This window comes from Tiliqua scincoides, chromosome 1 (genome assembly GCF_035046505.1).
Source record: "Tiliqua scincoides isolate rTilSci1 chromosome 1, rTilSci1.hap2, whole genome shotgun sequence".
Classification (NCBI taxonomy): domain Eukaryota; kingdom Metazoa; phylum Chordata; class Lepidosauria; order Squamata; family Scincidae; genus Tiliqua; species Tiliqua scincoides.
In genome coordinates this window covers 73,214,655-73,233,045 of record NC_089821.1, presented here as the reverse complement: position 1 = coordinate 73,233,045, position 18,391 = coordinate 73,214,655, and the positions used below count along the sequence as shown (strand labels likewise).

General features: G+C 44.3%; 1 protein-coding gene across 1 annotated transcript in view; it reads right to left on the bottom strand.

Annotated features, from left to right (window-relative positions):
- The window catches only part of TNS1 (tensin 1), a 365,505-nt gene that overhangs the window by 87,531 nt on the left and 259,583 nt on the right, over positions 1 to 18,391 (bottom strand). Inside the window, exons 9-17 of the mRNA XM_066611663.1 lie at positions 17,915 to 18,037; positions 14,791 to 14,855; positions 13,668 to 13,751; positions 9,477 to 9,589; positions 8,006 to 8,066; positions 7,111 to 7,186; positions 6,754 to 6,883; positions 5,362 to 5,427; positions 4,350 to 4,466 (exon numbers count right to left, since the gene is read on the bottom strand). Of these exons, the coding sequence (XP_066467760.1) occupies positions 4,350 to 4,466; positions 5,362 to 5,427; positions 6,754 to 6,883; positions 7,111 to 7,186; positions 8,006 to 8,066; positions 9,477 to 9,589; positions 13,668 to 13,751; positions 14,791 to 14,855; positions 17,915 to 18,037 (835 nt within the window). The remainder of the gene's footprint in view (positions 1 to 4,349; positions 4,467 to 5,361; positions 5,428 to 6,753; positions 6,884 to 7,110; positions 7,187 to 8,005; positions 8,067 to 9,476; positions 9,590 to 13,667; positions 13,752 to 14,790; positions 14,856 to 17,914; positions 18,038 to 18,391) is intronic.

Here is an 18,391-nt window from a genome sequence, read left to right as displayed (position 1 = left end):
GAAGTACCTTGGATAGTTTAGTGTCAAGTCAAGACAATGAGTAGGGTTGATTTGTCTGATGCATACAGGTGATGCCTTTGTATCCACAGGGATCTGCTCCTGGACCCATGGTGAAAGTCACGGTTTTCAGGCCCACTGGGCTCCAAAAGCAACCAGAGCCATTATGAGGTCCATAGAGGCTGCATGCTGCCTTTACAGGCCTCAGAAAGACCCCGAAAGCAGCAGAAGACCATTTCCGGTTTTGCAAAAAAACATGAAGGACTTCTGACACTTTTGGGAGGCCTCAGAAAGATCTCTGGAATTCCTACAAGAACACTTCTGGTTTTCTGCTGAAAACTCTTCTAGGAGCTCCAGAGACCATTCTGAGGTCTGTAGAGCCTCTTGTGGCCTCCATGGGCCTCAGAAGAGCCTCCAGAGGTGACTGAAGCACAACTCAAGTTGCCTTTGGAGGCTTTCAGTTGGGCCAAATCTGGCTCAACATGGGTCCAGGGGACCCATGTTGAGCCAGAACCATGGATACAAAATCTATGGATAAATAGGTTCAACCTGAGAAAGGTTGAGAGAGGAGAAAAAAAATACTTTGGAAAAAGTGTAAATTGCAGAAACAATACATTAATTTGTTATATAGAATCATTAATTATTAACACATGTATTAATAAACTGGATAATTATATATGTTTTATTGTAGCTGTATGGTGTGCTTATGCAGAACTGAATTAAGCACATTTTATGCCTACTCTGTGTATTTTAAGCGTGGTTTGTATTTTGTCATATTAGTTTTGCTTTTTTATTTATTTTTTTAGTGGCTGACTAGGCTTTTGCTGGGTGAGTGAAGCAAAGGTTAAACCTTACTAGCACCAAAATCCCTTGCTAGATGTAGTGGTGGGCCTGGGGATGACAGGGGGGCAAAAGCCCCAGGCGTTGTGTCCATGGGCCCTATGGGGTGGCATGCCCATGCCTGCCACTGTCCCCACCCACCCTCCGAAGCCATTTGAGGGGCAGGTGAAGCCCAGCTCAACCCTCTCTGCAGCTCTCCAAAAGTCGTTCAAGTCTTCTGGAGCGCCCTTAACAGTACTTCTGGTTTTCCGTCAGAAAATTGGAAGTACCTTTAACAGCATTCCGGACACCTCAGGTGACTTCTGGAGTGACACTGGGAAGGTCACGCAAGGTTCTGGGCAACTGGGTAAGCATGGGGGAGCGGCATGTTGTTGGGGGGGGGGCGGCATTTTGCAGACCTGGCCCCGGGCAGGATTCAAACCAGGTCTGTAACTGGCTAGATGAATTTCTTTTTTTTTTGCTACGATGAATACCAAGCTGAGCTGCTAAATTAAGCCTAATATGCTCTTACCACTGCTCTTTCTAATATCTAGTAAGCAAAATGGTTCTGGTAGGAAAGGCCATACTTTTGCTCATTCAAATGTCAACACTGAACTGTTGCCATCTGAGAACAGGTTACAATAACAACCTGCTCTAGCAGTACAGCTGGTCTCTTCACACCAAGTGCCGGGTTCACTGATCACATGCCTGTTTTCTTCTCTCTGATAGGAACTCAGAAGTTACCTTTCACCAGCATTTTCAGAACCTGCCTGCCAAGCAATGATGAGTGGGAAGTGACTGCATTCCGACCGGCTTATACAGCTGGAGCCTGGCTCCATTAGAAGCTGAAGGATACTGTTTCACTCCATCAGCTTGAGTGAGCCACTGCAGAAAGTATGGGCTTTGCTTTCTGTGCCTCCTCATACACAACAGTCTGATACTTTGCAAACATTTGACTCATGCCATCTGTTTCTCAGGCAGGCCAGCCTGTGACCTTCAGCCAGTCCAGAAAATACATCTGTTCCCACCTCTTCCCATTCCTCTCTCTATGTGCTGGCTCTGAGTCCTGGGCAGGCCATGACAGAGTGCGCATGTGGGCAGGGAGTGACCATGACTTAGCAACTGAACATCAAGGCAAATAAAATACTGTTGCCAAGTGTTGTCGACTGACCTCAGTTGATATTGGCCGTAGGCAAAGGAAGAAACAATTTGGTATAGTTACAGGTTTCATTTAGAGAGGAAGTAGCTAGCAAATGATCCCAAACCACTGCTGGGCGCAGAGTTCAAGGCAAGGGGCTCTCAAATTCCACGGTGTCTTTGGAGTGGCTATTTGCACTAGCTGCAGCTTCTCTGTACAGCAAAGTAATCTCTGCCCACTAAAAAAGTTTTCACACATAACACTCACTTTTTAAACCACTTATTCTGTGAATAATGTCAAAGTGGGACAGTAGGTAAGGGCTGTCTTAAATTGGTTCGGTTTATATTTTGCATTCAGTCACTTTAAGCTTCAACTGTGAAAACAACTGGTGTAGATTTCTCCCAATTCACATTCAGGGTCACAACCAATTCTTTAAAAGGCAGCAGGGATAAGTCTCTTAGTGACTCCACCACAATATTGCTATATGAATATGGGTATTTCATAACAACTGCTATGTATGGTCAGAACAATGGTTTATTTATTCAAACCATCACTCAGTTACCAAAGTGTGTTTAGAGGAATTTTACAAAAAAGGGGGGGCATTTGTACAATTAAGCCATTCATCCAAAGTCATTTGCTCCCAAGCATCTAACTGACTGAGATTTACAGAAATCCTGAGCATGAAGGCAACAGCCCATTTTGCTAAATAGCTACTGATGCTATTTAGCTACTAATAGTGGCTCAGAATGTACAGTATATACCATAACCCCCAAAACTCCGCCTGATTATTGGTTTTTAAACCATACTCTACCAAAGAATTCCACAAAGTAAACTCGTATTGTGACTTATTGCTTTAAAAAAAGATAAGAATATATCCTGAAATTCAACAGGGGGATATCTTATTATATAGCAATGCATGTAGATATTTTCTGCCGATTGTTTCAGCTGACGGACATTGACTGTTTTACACTGATTGGGAGTGGCTGCTCAGTGTTTCAGGCAGAGGTCTTCTCCAGCTCCACCTGGAAGTCTGGACCTTCTCTGTGAAAATGCTACACTCTACTACTGAGTCTCTAGTGTTCTTTGTTTCATACGAAAATGTCTCAAAAAACACACACATACACACATGCCTACACAATGGACACTTTCTTAAAATGCTGCTATATCTGGAAAGGTTGAGGGGCAAAAAAATGAACACACCGAAACCCAGTTAAATTCTAACAGAAAAATTAAACACTGATTTCCTGCTTGAAGGCTTCAAGGGAATTTGTCAATCAGACCACATGTAACATGTCCCACCAGACCACATGTAACATGTCCCACCCAAACTGCTCTTGTAGCAACCAGCTGGAACTCTGCATTCACTGGAAAGTTTTTGTTGCCTTCCTTAATAGCTTTCTGCGGTAAATGAGGTTTTCTCAGAGCTTCCCCACACAGCAAGTATTATCATACTCAGTTATGTGATGTATGACAGCCCTTTCCTGGGGTGACTTTCCATTTTCTATGGAGCTCATACAATACTGATGCTCCAAGCTAGAGCTCCAGCAGCAGATCCAACTTGCAGCCCCAAGCATCCTTCAGTGGAATTGCACCACTGCCATCTTTATAGGGTAGCTTTCTTCATACTCCAGCGGTTCCCAAACTCTCTGGAAGTCCAGGAGTCGCTGTAAGTCTTTGTGGGGGGGGGGAGAAATGCCCCTGAAAGCCCTGGCAGCTGCATGATTGACCCGATCCTGTCACTGCACTTCCTCCTCTCCACCCCTTAAAGGGGCACAGACAGAACTTCTCTGGCTCAGGCATCGTGACACCCCAATTTGAGAATCTGTCATAATCCAATTTTTGCGCAACTCATGCAATTTCAAAATGGAAGTTCAAGGCAAAGATGTGTCTTTAGGTAGCAATGTACAAAGGGACTTCAGAGGGAGTCAATCTGTTAAATAAAATTTGGAACACACAACTGAAACGTAAGGTGATGCCACTATTCGTCCTCTGAAATTCAGAAAATCACAGGACTGTCATATCCCTCATAATCTACCCTGCTAACTAGGCAAAGAGGTGCTTTTTCAAATGGTGCTCCTCTCATATTTAGTAGGGAGAAAGTTCCTCGTCAGTTCAGCATAGTGCCTTTTCTAGTGGCTGTTTGCTGGTGTTTCTTCTGCATCTTTTTAGATTGTGAGCCCTTTTGGGAAAGGGAGTCATTTAATTATTTGACTTTTTTCTGTAAACCATTATTTACGGATATACATTACTATTATTATTATTATTATTATTATTATTATTATTATTATTATTATTATTATTATAACAATTTTCACAATAATGCTAGAAATGTTTGCTTTCGCTGAGTTGGTACATCTCAGAGGACCTGTACCTAGAAGTTGTGCTTACCACTTACCTTCCATGCTATCTTCATGGCGCAAGTTGAAGTTTTCATAGGAATCCCAGCGGATGAGAGGATCTGAGGTGTTATAGTCCACAGAGACACTTGGGCCATTCTCAAGATGCTCCATGCCTATGAAGCAAAGACAGCATGGTTTCAGGAACAGAGCTAAGCATGAGACAGTTGCGAGATCAGTCATGGAAGAAATCAGTAACATGCAAAAGGAAATAAAATTAACAAATAAAGAAGCAGAAGAAAAAAGATAATGGAGAAGTAGAACTACCAAGAAACTGCTGAAGCTGATGACACTGACTTTCATCCTCTCAGCACTGACTGAGAGTCCAAATCATGAGCTTGGTGTGCCGGCCATCACAAACATGCCATAAAGCACGCTTGAGAGGGTTAGCGCCAGCCAAACATCACAGCTGGCCCAGCATGAACCCACGCTGGGACAGCACCGGAGGCTGGTGATTTGCCACCTGGCTGTAGCCAGGTAGCAGAGAGTTGAGTAGGAGGGGAGGTGGAGAGGAGGTGTTCCGAGGTGGGAGGGAGGGCAGGCAGAGGATGGGGAGGAGGCGTGGCGGGGAGGCAGCAGGGAGAGGGCGGGACCAGTGGAGCTCAGCTCTGACCTTGAGACTCTCAGCTCGACACAGAACTCTGTTACTCTGCGCTTGTTTGACAGTGGGCGCAGAGTTGAGTAGACCCATTGCAGGGCTACTTTCCTTATGCAGGGGAAGGGGATGAAATTCCCCTTCCCCCAAGGAGCCACCGGCGGTTGCCCAGCACGCTCAGGATGTTGTGGTAGTCATTTTGGTACCGTGGCAGCCCTGCGTGCCGGGCAACTCAGGATTGGGCTACCTGTCATAACAGCAAAGGATGACAAGGAGCTGCATACAAGGAATAAACATGGAATAGGAAATATAAACGGTGGAGATCAACTGTCAGTACGTGCAGGGGCAGGAGAAGGATTTGCCAGGGATGATGGGTAACTGGAAAATGCAGTGATCCCATGCAGAAACAACACTACCTTGAATCTTCTCAGGACCATAAGAGAACACAAACTCCACCTTCCCATACTCTGGAAACCGCTCATCTGCAATATAAAAGATGGCAAGACATTCAATGTATCAATAAGTCTATCCTGACTGTGAATATATACAGTAGGGCAATATTTTGCAAGGCACCACATTCAGGAGTAACCCTTTATGGCAGTTTTTCCCAAACATTTTCAGCTGGCAGCTCCCTGGACCTACAGGACCATTGGCCGCGGCTCCCTATTAGGACTACAATCCTATGCATTGTACAGAGCAACAGGTTTTTCATGGGGATTCTGTGACTTCCCTGACTGGTTTCAACAGCTCCCTGGGGAGCCACAGCTCAGAATTTCAGAATCACTGCTTTAGGGGATATTGCACAGGGTTCTCAATATCACTGCCGAAATGTCCTGGAAAAAGGTTTCTGTGGTCCCACATCAAGAAGACAATGCCAATTCCCATACATATTACTATCATAAAGAGTTGGCTGGGGGAAGAGGTTTTCCACTGATTGGCTAGCACTACATCCCATCTCATGGAACTTCATCCCAAGACAGCTAAAAGTGTAGGAACATCCTTAGTCCATAATGTGTGTGTTTGTGCAGTTTTTCTCTCCCTGTGGCTTTGGGGAGAATCACCCTATCACAACAAACAACAGTAATTCACATAATCGGCCAGCTCACATTAAGTGTGCATGGATGCTGCATTTATGTACAAGAGCTCTCTTGTTTTTAGTGCAGTCAATTGAATCTCATTTGGATGGAAACAGAGTTATAGAGAATTGTTCCTGGAATGGCCAGCAGCCATGTAACAGTTGCTCACATGACCCTCTCAAACACTGATTCCTGTTCAGCACTGGCAGTACAGATCAGGATGACAACAGAGACCCATTCTGCTGTCTGGTATTGCAAGTCCCCAGTAAAGTTGGGGGGGGGGGGGAGGGGGGAAATACTTTTCAGGGGGAAGTTTTCCCAGACCATTAAAAACACTTCCAGACAGATCCTTATATTGCTGAGGATGAAATAAGGATAGCCAAAGGAAGTTTGGTTCAGCCAATCAAAAGAAAGGAAAGGACAGCAATGGAAGTCAATGGAATGTCAAGTTCCAGAAAAGGTGCATGGTTGCACACTACCTAAAACATTTCAACAATTCACCCCTTCGGTGGCTAACAAAGTTAATTACTTGAAAAGTCATGAAATCTCCTGTTCACAATATACAATGTTTTAAAAAGAAATTAATTACTTTTCACACTTTAGTCACAATGACTGCATTATATGACAGCAATAATATTGTGGGAACATGCTCCTAAAAAGCTATATGCCTTTCCCAAACATGCCATGCCCTGCAAATTGAGCCAACTTCCCCTCAGTCTATGTTATTCTTACCTTTAAAAGCATCATCTAAATCTTCTTTATTGAAGACAATGGCCAGGTCATGAATGGCACAAGTGTGGAACTGTACTCGAAAGATCACGTCCCGAGTCGGGCTACGAAATTTTTTGTGATAGCATTTCAACTGCCAGGGGGAGAGGGGTGGGGAGAAAGGATCCATCAGCTTGCAAATATACCCAATTAAAAAGAAGATTAATCATTCCCTTTCCCCCAACTATTCTGGAGGAAGGAGACTGGGGACTGCAAATTGTGATTCTTAAATCTCCTATTCTGGTGTCCCCAAAATGCAGTCACAGGTGAAGCTGCACTTTCTTAGCAACTGAAAACAGAAAAGTCAGGTTTGACTCTTACCAAGATATCTCCCTTCAGGAGTAGTCCAGGCTCTATAGTGATGCAGATGCTGGTCTGACTGTCCCCCTGAACATTGCTGCAGAGAGGAGGGAAGAAAGTAAGCAAGAAGGATGGAAACTAAGCAACCAGGCAGCTGGAATGTTATTTGCTTTGGCTGGGTCCAGATAACGATGATAATACTAAACAGGTAATTGGGGAGAAAGTACCAGAGAGTCAGCCACCCTTCTACACAACCACCAAGCCCATTGCCGGGGGACTTGGGGGACTAAGGAGTGCACTGCCAGCAAACCAACCATCAACACAGCCACCAGGTGAGCTGCAGTCAGATCTTGTGATTACTCACACCTCTCCAAAGTAGCTTCCAAAGTAGACAGGCTTCCTGGTTGCTTGGGCAACAAGAACGCAGTGGGGAGGTGAGTTCTGAATTGGAAGATGGCAGGGCTGCACATATCTATAAGGCAGGCTCCAGCATAAAGCCTTCAGTCATTGACAGTGATAAGGTTTTAAAAGTAGGATCCAAGGCAGAGAACCCTGTCTCTATTGCCACTGGGACAGGTAGTGACTCAAGGAGACTGTGTAGTGGAGGAGGAGGAAGCGGGTGCTATACAAGGAGCTGGGACCCCACATGGAGATTATCTCCATTTATCTTCCCATCCTTTATTTTGCCCATGCAATTTAGGGCAGGGGTTGATTCCCTCCCTTGTAAAGCTTTCTTAGACCAGTCAACACGGGTTTTATGGCTATACAGGTGAAAAGAACAAACTGATATGCAGTGACAAACTTCCAGGATTCCACTGCTGCCCAGGAATCAGAGAGGTGCCTGCTCTGGTCTGTCCCTATGACTGGAGGGGCAGATGGGCATCTGAGTGCTAGTATAAATCAAGGTGATATTTACTAGATTCCAGACGTATAGACAGGCTGCATAGCCTGGTATATCTTCAGGAAGGGCCGACAACCTAAAACATAAATCAGACAAAGAGACCTTAATTAGTCAGGGAGATTAGTTATGGAGAACACAAACAGTAAGAAGCCAAGACAAACAGTCTAGCTTGGAGGAGAGTTTTTTAGTGACACTGCCATCCTGGCAGCCAACAGGGACTGCTCTGTGACAGTGATGGATGCCCTGGAAACAAATTAAAACACACACACACAGACAGACAGCATGGCCAGGTAGCAGGGATTAGACAGGATTTATTTTACTGGGGCATATAGGGTTCAACTGTCCCCCAGATGCCCTGTTTAACTCTCTTGCCAGGCAGTTGCAACAGAAAGGTGTGTTCCCCATGACATTTGGGAATTGAAAACTAAATCAGCTCACATACCTTTCAGTTTGGTGAACGTGCAAAAAAACACTTGTTTTGCAGGCATAGCACAGGTAAATAGTACCTGTAGCACAGCACAGCATAGCACAGGTAAAAGGGCAGGAGGTCTGGTCTAGAGGGTAGAGCCTCCATTTGCCTGAAGATTAACATCCACAAGGTCGCCAGTTCGAGGCCACCGGCACCGTGCGACCTTGAAGCAGCTGACAAGCTGCAGCTGAGCTGTTCCATCTGCTCGGAGCGTGGGAGGATGGAGGCCAGAATGTTAAACCAGATCGGAGTGTAACACCTTGAATGTAGTGGTTCTTGAAAGAAAGAACCTTCTTTCAATTTGTAAAAATCCCTGCGTGGATTTAATAAGCCTGCCTATGTAAACCGCCTTGAATAAAGTCTTGAATAAAGACCAAGAAAGGCGGTATATAAATACTGTATATTATATTATTATTATATTAAATATTAAATAGGAAGAGAAATGACACTTAAGCAAAACAGTATTGGGAATATGATCTGCTGAGCATTAACCTCAGAGAACAGATAGCACCATTACAGTGCTGTGTCTTGGAATAATGATGCTAGGCTAAAGGGAACATGGGTATTACGCTGCAAAGCTGCTCTTTCGCGCTTATCAAACACTCTGAACTAGAACCCAGAAGCTGTGTGGGCACATTCAGGCCTAGGGTGTTGTGATGACACTGTAATACAAGTAGTGGACAATTTGAGCCAATGCAGTCCTGTACCACTTGGGAAAGTGAGATACGTTTCCACAGCAAGTATCTGGCCTGCTCTGGTAGTCTTCTATTTGCAATGCATTATTATTATGAATACACAAAAATTTAAAAATGTGATCCTCAACCAGCAATCCAAAGTAGAACAGCTTTTTAACACGCTATCATGTAATTTTGGTGTTTTTGCAGACAAGGCCTCAAGCATAGCCTGCAGAGAAAAGACAGTTTTGTGCGATTCCTGCACAACTAGCTGACATCATATCCTCCAGTCTCTGGGAAGTTTTCTTGGTATCATTGGCACTGGAATGGAAAGGCCAGTTACCTCCTTTAGACTCAAAGTTGGGAATTCCATGCATGATGACATGATGCAGGAAGAGAGGTTTGTTGTTCATTTTGATAGTACCAGACAGCAGGCCGCTGAAGTAATGGACATACCTGGTACAGAAACCAAGACAGCAATCAGGCAGGCAGTCAAAATATCTAAATACTGGTACTTTAGTGAAAAGCTACCCTCCTCGACCAGTCATCCTCGTTCTTTCCATCCACCAACACGGATCATACAATCTGAATAATGATCTCCTTTCTATTTTCTGCTCTTTGCTTGGATTGCATTCTCAAAGTGCATCACAATTCACTTATGGATATCCCAAGATATCCAACAAAGAGGCATGGATGGGTTTTGCCCAATCAACTTGGAATTAGAATGTGCATTCCCTTGTTTGAGGTGGCAATCTGCCATTATGCAAACCCTCACCTTTACCACAAACCTATTTCCATGCCCAGCAACCAACACCCTGCACAATAAGAAAAGAAGCAGACAGGCTTTCAAGGCTCAAGAAATAATTCAGATGAACAACTATTAGTACGGCTATTCCATACACATTCACTTAACCTGGTGGGCATTTCAGTTGTAGATCTATGAATCTTTCCTGGATGAAAACCACAGCATCAGTGTGTGCGTGTGCTCCCTGTTATGAACATTCCATGAGATAATTCCAGCACTGGAATGCTTCTATGTGAGCTCAGTGCTCCAGAGCAACAACAATCTAGAGAAGAAAAGGGGTGAGGTTTGGGAGCAGGGTTGGGCACAGGCACTGAATCATCTGCCTGACAGATGTTGGCATATATTTTTTGGGCTTGGGTGTGCTGCCGTACCAAACAGCAATTTGACATTTGAAGTTTGCTGGTGCACTTTTGGCTCTATGACGTGAGAGAGACCAAGATCACCTCTCAATAAGAATTTGCTAGTGTTGTATGTTTTAATATACAATAAGAACAGAGAGAAATACAGCAAAATGTCAAGACAAGTCCCTTTACTTTGTTATTTTGCTTTATATTCAGGTTTGTGGTTAAGTAGATAGTAATTTACAAGGCAAATACGAAAACATGTTTACACTATCCAACATACAGGATTCATATTTTGATGCTGAAATCATCACAACCCAGTCCTAACCCCTGTTCCATTAACTGAAGTGAGAGGATCCTGGCGAAAGTGACATTGCAGGAGTGAGCACAATGAGGCAACCAGTGTCATGGGTGGGGTCATGAGAGTGGACCAATGAAGAGATCACTGTCTGCCAGCAACACTGAGTTGATGATTGAGGCAGACAGTGGGCAGAACAGGAGGGGGAAGAACAAAGGGGTTTTCTGGGCAGGGAGCGTGGTGGGAATGGGGCTGTGTTCATAGTGGGAAGGGTTCCACTGATTTCTTTTCCCCTTTCCTAGCCTCAATACATCTCCCTGGGACCACTCAGACTTGAGCCAACAAAATAGCTGGTGCAGATCTAAGGAGACCCACTGGGGCAGCAGAGGTTCCCTTACCTTCAGGAGGTCTCCAAAACTGTCCCCTTAGTATGTGCATGCAGTGTGCATACCATTGGTGTAACTGCATCTGTGTGTGTGGGGGGGGGGGGGCCTTAGGTTATTGGGATTGGGTTATTAAGTGTTTCTTAAAATGAGAGCACATGTTGAGACGTTAATTAATGTAATCTGGGGGCATGACTTCAAGACTGGAAATCACAAAGATCTACCATCCAGAAGCACATTAGGGGGGACCCGCCCCGCCCCCAAGAAAATGAGGTGTACATGATGGGGTGAAAATGACAGGGTGATATCCCATCAGAACAGGTCAAGAAAACGTCTTGTTATGTATATATGGGTGAAAAAATGGACCAAAATGTTTATCCATCTCTGAGTGCCTACCATTTTCACAACTTGTAATTTAAAAATTTTGCTTATTTTAGCTCTGCACTGGAACTGATTTTTAAATGACACACAAATGGTGGCTACAGGTCACCTTCTCAGCTACCTGTTGTCCAAAGCAGACTGTTTCTCATTGTTTTATGGTGAGACTAGCCCTGAGCAATCCACTAGCAGTGGGCTGATCCAACAGTGCAAGACACAGGGCTGTGGAAAGTAACCAACACCTAGCTGTGCAGGTCCTTATGCAGACAAGAAGGCTAACGGATGGGTGCATCTTTTTTTTCCAGACTGGCCTGGGTTTAAAGCCATGTCTGTTCTTGCCTAGAGTAGCTCTTAGTTCAAAGGAATATTTGGCACACAGGAATACTGTGTGAGGAAAACAAGGGTAGATTTTAGGGTGGGGGAGACTCCTTCTGAGTCTCTCTGCCCCGAATGGCTCTAGGAAAACATCCCCAAGGTTTCTGCCAATTGATAAATATTTGCACATCCTGAGGTGGCTCCAGCTCCACCTAGTGGGTCAGGCTGTGGTCCGAATCTGAATGCCCATAACAGAGCAACTTTGCAGAAGCAAAGCTGAACAGGAGATTGGAGTTCATCCAGGAACTCTATGCTGCTGTTCGTCTTAGCGCAGAAAACAGGTAGGACATCCATCTTACAAGCAACTTCCCAGAAAAAAAACACTAGAAGCCAAATAAGTGACTAACAGCTTTTAAAAATTCAGGTATAGAGACTTTCCTTGCAGTGTAAGAAATATCCCGAGTCATGATATCCACATTCTTAAACTTGGTTCCATGATATCCACATAAGTAGTAAAGCTGAAAGACTCTCGGCATAAGTTGGCTCTATCAGTACTGCAGTTTGTGCTTTCTTAGAATGCTTGCCTCCCAATCTGCCTGCATAACCTACGCTGTCTTACTGAGCTAGGAAGCTGTCTTACTGAGTCAGATCACTGGTCCATCTAGTACATAGCTTCCCAGCCAGTGGTTCATGGACCACAGGTGGTCTGCAAGACCCTGAGAAGCGGTCTGCGAGGTTGCAGGGAAAAAAAATCACCTTTGAACACTTCCAGCGTCTTGCCAAGCAAGTGCTCCCCCATGAACCACCAGAGAGGGTGGAGAATGGACTGTCTGCAGTCAGCCAGATATGGGCGTTCCATTCTCCACCCTCTCTGAGAGTTCATGAGGGAATGCTCACTTGGGAGATGCTTTCCCATGGACCACCAGAGAGGGTGGAGACACTGAAGCCTGTGGCTGCGGGCAGTCTTTTCTTCACCCTCTCTCGCAGTCCACAGAGGAAAGCTAACTTGGGAGATGCTTCCCTGTGGACTACCAGAGAGGGCAGAGACCACCCACAGCTGGCACTGCATGTGGTCCACACCTATTCCAACTTTTTCCTCAGTAGTCCGCGGGCTCCTAAAGGTTGGGAACCATTGATCTAGTTCAATACTGACTACACTGACTTGACAGTGGCTTTCTGAGTCTTTCCCAGCTCCAGCCAGAGATGCCATGGCTTGAACCCAGACTTTTTGCATGCCAACCATATGCTCTTCTGCTGAGCAACTTCCCCATTACCCTTCAATTTCTGTAAGACAGTTGTTTGTAAACATGACAGTGGGAAGGAACAGAACAGTGACTTTTGTGGTTAGCAACCACTGGAACTGTCCTGCCCCAAAGACAGGAAATCAGGGAAAGGGAGAAGGAAGAAAAGATAGAAAGAATGTTATTCGCTCCCACAGTGTGAAGCAGAGCACACAGAGAGAGTGAGGATTTTTTTCAAATACTGATTCATTGACTGTGATAGCTCATTCCTGACCCACAGTGTCCACACATTCATACACTGCCCTGTCCATATTTGACAGCCACAACTTTGCATAATATTTTACCTATCCACCAATGGATAACAATTATTACCTATTTTGTCTCAAAATGCAACACAACCTTCTACAGTCACTGATAGCCCAATCCTAACCTCTTCCCCCCCCCCCCACACACACACACTGGTGCAGCCATGCCAAAAAGGAGCATGCTGTATCCATTGGGTGGGGAGTGATCAGGAGGCTTTGGAGGGGGAAGGAGATTTCAAACCCTAATAATTCAGGAAGTGAAATCCCAGTGCTAAAGAAATAATCAGTAATGCATTAACTAAGGTACCCTTTTTCTCCAACAACTAAAGGCATAATTTGCCCATACATATATTAGCTCATTAAACCCTTCAAGTGTTTTTGCTCTCTGAAAGCATGCTGGGAGCCATTAAGAGAAAGCATGCAGGATATCCTCTTCAGACAGACAGAAAAAGTAACCCCAGGACTGACCTCTTCTGTGATGGCTGCCCTACTGGCATCACCTTGTCCTCATAGAACCTCTTCATGGCAAAACGGTCCAGAGCTTGGTCTGCACTGTGGAACAAATAAAAGTGTGAACAAAATGAGTCATGTCCTAGGAGACAGGAAGTACAACTTGGGCAGACAGGAAAGAGCTGGAAGATGTTTTGACTCTTAATCATTTATATAGGAAGTTTTAATAGGGGATTCATTTTGGAGTATTTCAAGTCTTCTTAGCCCATGTCCTAGTTTTTTTTTGTTTGTTTTTTTTTCAAATAAAAAACGTCTAGGCATCTTATTAATGACCTAACAATTTAGCCAATGAACTGCACTGACCCAATAACTCAGTGGGAGTTCTAAAGTCTTCAGTATAACAAAAGCAACTTTATACATCATAGCCCATTGTTCCTTTCTCTTTTGTAGGAAGTGTACTATTTTGTGGGGTTTAATGCACTTATTAACATTTCTGTCTCCAGTCTGGGCTTACAGGCATGGGGGATTAGATGGTTATAATGAAGACAAAACGACATCCCTCTATAAATTCTTTTTCAGTGACCCCTTTAGCGGAGACCCAATTGAGACCCAAAAGATCAAAGACTTCAATCCATTGGTGCAAAACACGGAACTTCATGTCTTCATTCCTCATCACTTGTTTGAACTCCCATGCTCATACACTGGGGGATCCATCAGTAAGGAGCACACTCAAATCCCACAGCTCCCTTAAGAACTAGACAGAGACTTTGTCAAGCAGTCACAGGGCTGTGAACAATTTCTCCCACTCAAGAATGGCAAAGTAGGTTTATTTTTCATTAGATGTCTGACCATCCAGACAGCATCATCAAAGTGATAGCAACAACACCTGTTTGGATGTGGCGTATATAGGTGTCTGTACAAGGGCCTGTGACCTGGGACCACTGCTTCACAGTGGGATATTGAAGAATTCTGAGGTTTCTGGACAATCGGTAAAACAAATATGTCAAATTTGAGTTTACCAATGTACCAGGGGATATTCCACCCCTAGAATTTACCAGGGAATATTCCTCCCCAACCCCACATAATCATCACTAAAACCATAGTCTTCATTGCCCCTCACACAAATGCACCTGGCTCTCACCTGGCGGAAATGTTGCTATAGTGCATGTAAGCTGCAATAACAACCCCTGTTCGGCCTCTGTTACCCTGCAGAGATATGAGCAAAATGAGACATTTAGCATCACACCAGAATCAATGCCTTGTAGAACAGGAAGCATCTGTATCTTCAATGAAGGGACCAACAGGATGGAACATTTTCCCACTGACATACTCAGGATTCAGAACAAATATTTTTCAAACAATCAGCATGTTACTGGAGTGAAAAAGGGCCACGGTTTTGTGTGTGACACAGCAATACTGGCTCTGTAACAATATCTCCTAATTTTGGGCAGTATGTTTCATCAGGAAGAAGTGTTTGAACAACAGGTGGCGCTGCTGTCTTTGAGACTGACTTGGAGATCCTGTACAGATCCTGGAGGATTCACTACAGATCCTGGAGATACATTCTCCCTATATCTCCCTCTCACTGTTGTGTAGAAAGGAGTTTGCAGAGGGAGACTGCACCCCACTATCCCTCACACCCAAAATAGAAAGAAAGCATGAGTTGCCCATTAGGGGATTAGTTTAAAAAGAAAAAAATGTGTGTGCTTGTGTGTGTGCACACTAGTGAATAATCTGGAATATGGAACTGAGATAGCTATGTTCGAACCTCTACTTGGCCTTGAAGCCACTCACTTCTGTGTGTATATAAGGGTGGCAAGACCCTCCTTTCCAGAAAGGTTTGCAGCCATGGTATTAGATATAAAATCTATAAACAGTGCATCTGCCCACCACAGCTACTTGAGATCCCATGAACAACGCACTGTCATTCCGCAAACTGCTTAGTCAGGAGAATAGAAACCTCATTGACCACAGGCACTTGCACTTCCCCAGTCACAGATGGATCTTCCACAAGCATCTTCTCTTTCTTATCCAGATACAGTTTCTATCCATCTTACGTCATGCATTCAACCTCCAGACACTGATTCAAAACCAAGATACGTTTTCCCAAGTCATGAGATAGTGAAAGTAGGACTGGATAATTTTAGCACATCGATGACATCCCACTCCCAAATTTCCAGACAATTTCTCCAAATAGATTCAGGTAGATTCCAGACAACAAAAGGAGTGCATACAGAAAACAAAAGGTGCCCACAGATGCATTAAAAATGAATGTAATGAATCTTCCATGGATGTCCAATGTTGGTTGTATTTTTGTCAGGGAAATCTAAACACTGTTATGGATTGAAGCACTTCCTTCTCTCACAAACTGTGAATATCTATTCAATTCCAGTCTAATATTCATCTAGTCACACACTTCACACACACCTATGGAGTCTTTGGGCTTCACTGAAAGCCCAGCACTCAATTCTACTACAGTGTGGGTCAAAATATATGTGTTACATATGTCGGCCTGGCTTTTTTTCCCCTTAAGAATCCCAATTTTTCTTTCTTTTTTCTTCTTCTTTAAATAGCATGTTGGAAAGGGTGGGGGCCACATGAAAAAGTAGGGCAAATTAACAGCAGGGGTGGGGTGCCTTAACACACTGCCCTGCTGCAATTTCGCCCATGTGGTACATTGCCATCACTCCATGCACTACATTTAATAAGAAATACTGGTCCAGTATGCACACTTAAAAGTAATGAGATGTGGCCCTCAGAGATTCTCAAAAGAAAAGGGGCCTGCCTTTTCCACTTCCTGCATTCCTGATTGAATCTAGTATCTGAAAAAAAGAGAACAAGAACGGACTACACAGATGCTTCCTTAATTAGCAACCATACTGTCCCATCCTTTGACATCAGCAATGGAAAGAAGACAACAAAATGTCCAAACATAGCAACAACATTGCTTCATCAGTGACATTCCAGCAGCACAATGGTAACAAGAGAGTGGGGGGTGGGTAGCGCAGGATAAAATGATCAACGTGCAGCAGTTCCAAGAACACAGAAATGGATGGATTACAGTGTGCATTCTCCAGTGAAAATCAGCCTCCATTGAAGTTCTCCAAGAGAAGAACTTACACAGCAAACACATATCGAGGCTTCCCTCAATATAGTTTAGCAAGGGTGCTAAGGACTCTGTTTCTGATCCGCCTTCACATTTTAAGTCCAGTGAGTATGAAAAATATTCCTTTGTCTTATAGATTTAAAACACATCCATTTAGTGAGCAACTATTACAATAAACAAACAAAAATCCCATTCACGACTCAACCCCACAAATGACCCAACCACTGTTGCTTCAAAGCAACCAATTATCCGTCACTAGCTGGAGAGCACACACCCTAGCATAGAAATTTCCTTTTCAGTTCTCTTACCCAGGTTCCCTCTTCCATGGCTGCGGAGAGGGTGGGGTTGCCAGGGATAGTTTTCCCAACATTAAAAAGGCCCCAAGTAGGAGTGCCATCCAGCCTGCAACAGTGTCACCCTATGAGAACAAAGCGGGAACAAACCACACCGTTCCCAAAGTGGAAGCAACCAGGATGCTTCATCCAAGAGCAGGGAAGCCTGAGAAGAATCAGGGACACAGGCACTGAAGGGTTCTTGCTGAAAAACCTTCCAGGACCCACCTAATCTCCCTGCAGCCCTGCCCTATTCCTACACTTTCTGGTGCCTTGCAAATTGGCTGTCTTCTTTCTCAGGTTTCTCTTCAGTTCCTCTTTTCTTCCTGTCGCTCCCGGCATTTTCTCCCCTACATTTTCTCAAATGTGCTGAAACTCTGCATCCTCTTTTCACCACCATGTACAACAAAAAGACACTCATGGGGCCAGCACAGGTTAAGTATGTAAACGTGTAGTATCAGGCATGTTTTAAAATCTTTTAAAAGTGCTCAGAGCAGATGCATATAGATACACATAACTGATGGTGTTTCTGGCAACTCCATGATCACAGCCAAGAAACTGGTGGCTTCTGCTTGTGCCCAACTCATTTACCAACAACTAGTGGCTTCATGCAAGAGCAAAAGTGGCTTCACGTTACAGTATTTGCCGTGTATCTGCTGAAGAGTTTATTCTTTGCAACATCAAAGTCAAAACTACAGCTCTCCTTCATTCTTTCGTCTCTGCCTTTCCATCATACTTACAATGACCCCTTGCCAGAATATTTTCTTCTCTCCCAGGGCGCCTTAGCCAGGGAAAACCCTCTTGGGAAACCCTTTCCCTTTTCTCACCTTATTGTGGAGAACCACTACATTGTGAGGATCAGCATTGAGCCACGTATCCATGGCCTTGCAGACGCTGCATATCTTCTCCAGGGCAGGTGTGTGCAAATCAGGCCACCCAAAATCCAGCACCTGTGATACGAGGAGAGAGGGGGTGGCCAAAAAAGAGGATAAAAGAAGTGTTAAGTTGAGATTCCCCCTTGAATGGATCCAATGAGCGGTATTTACTTGCCAAAGGCCAAGTCTTTTCTTGACTTTTAGGTTAATGCTAACAAAAGGCATGTCCTAAATGAACATGATTATAGGAATGGGTGAACGTTGCCCGCAGAGGTAACAGCATATGAACTCATAATGCTGCCTACCTCCATCAGTTGGTGCAGTAGTGCAGAGAAGACAAGAGCTTGAGCTGGGAGCTGGAAAGTCTCCAGTTCAAGACTGGCCATGAACATGATCTTAAAGTCATTATGGTCTCCAGACCTTTCCCAC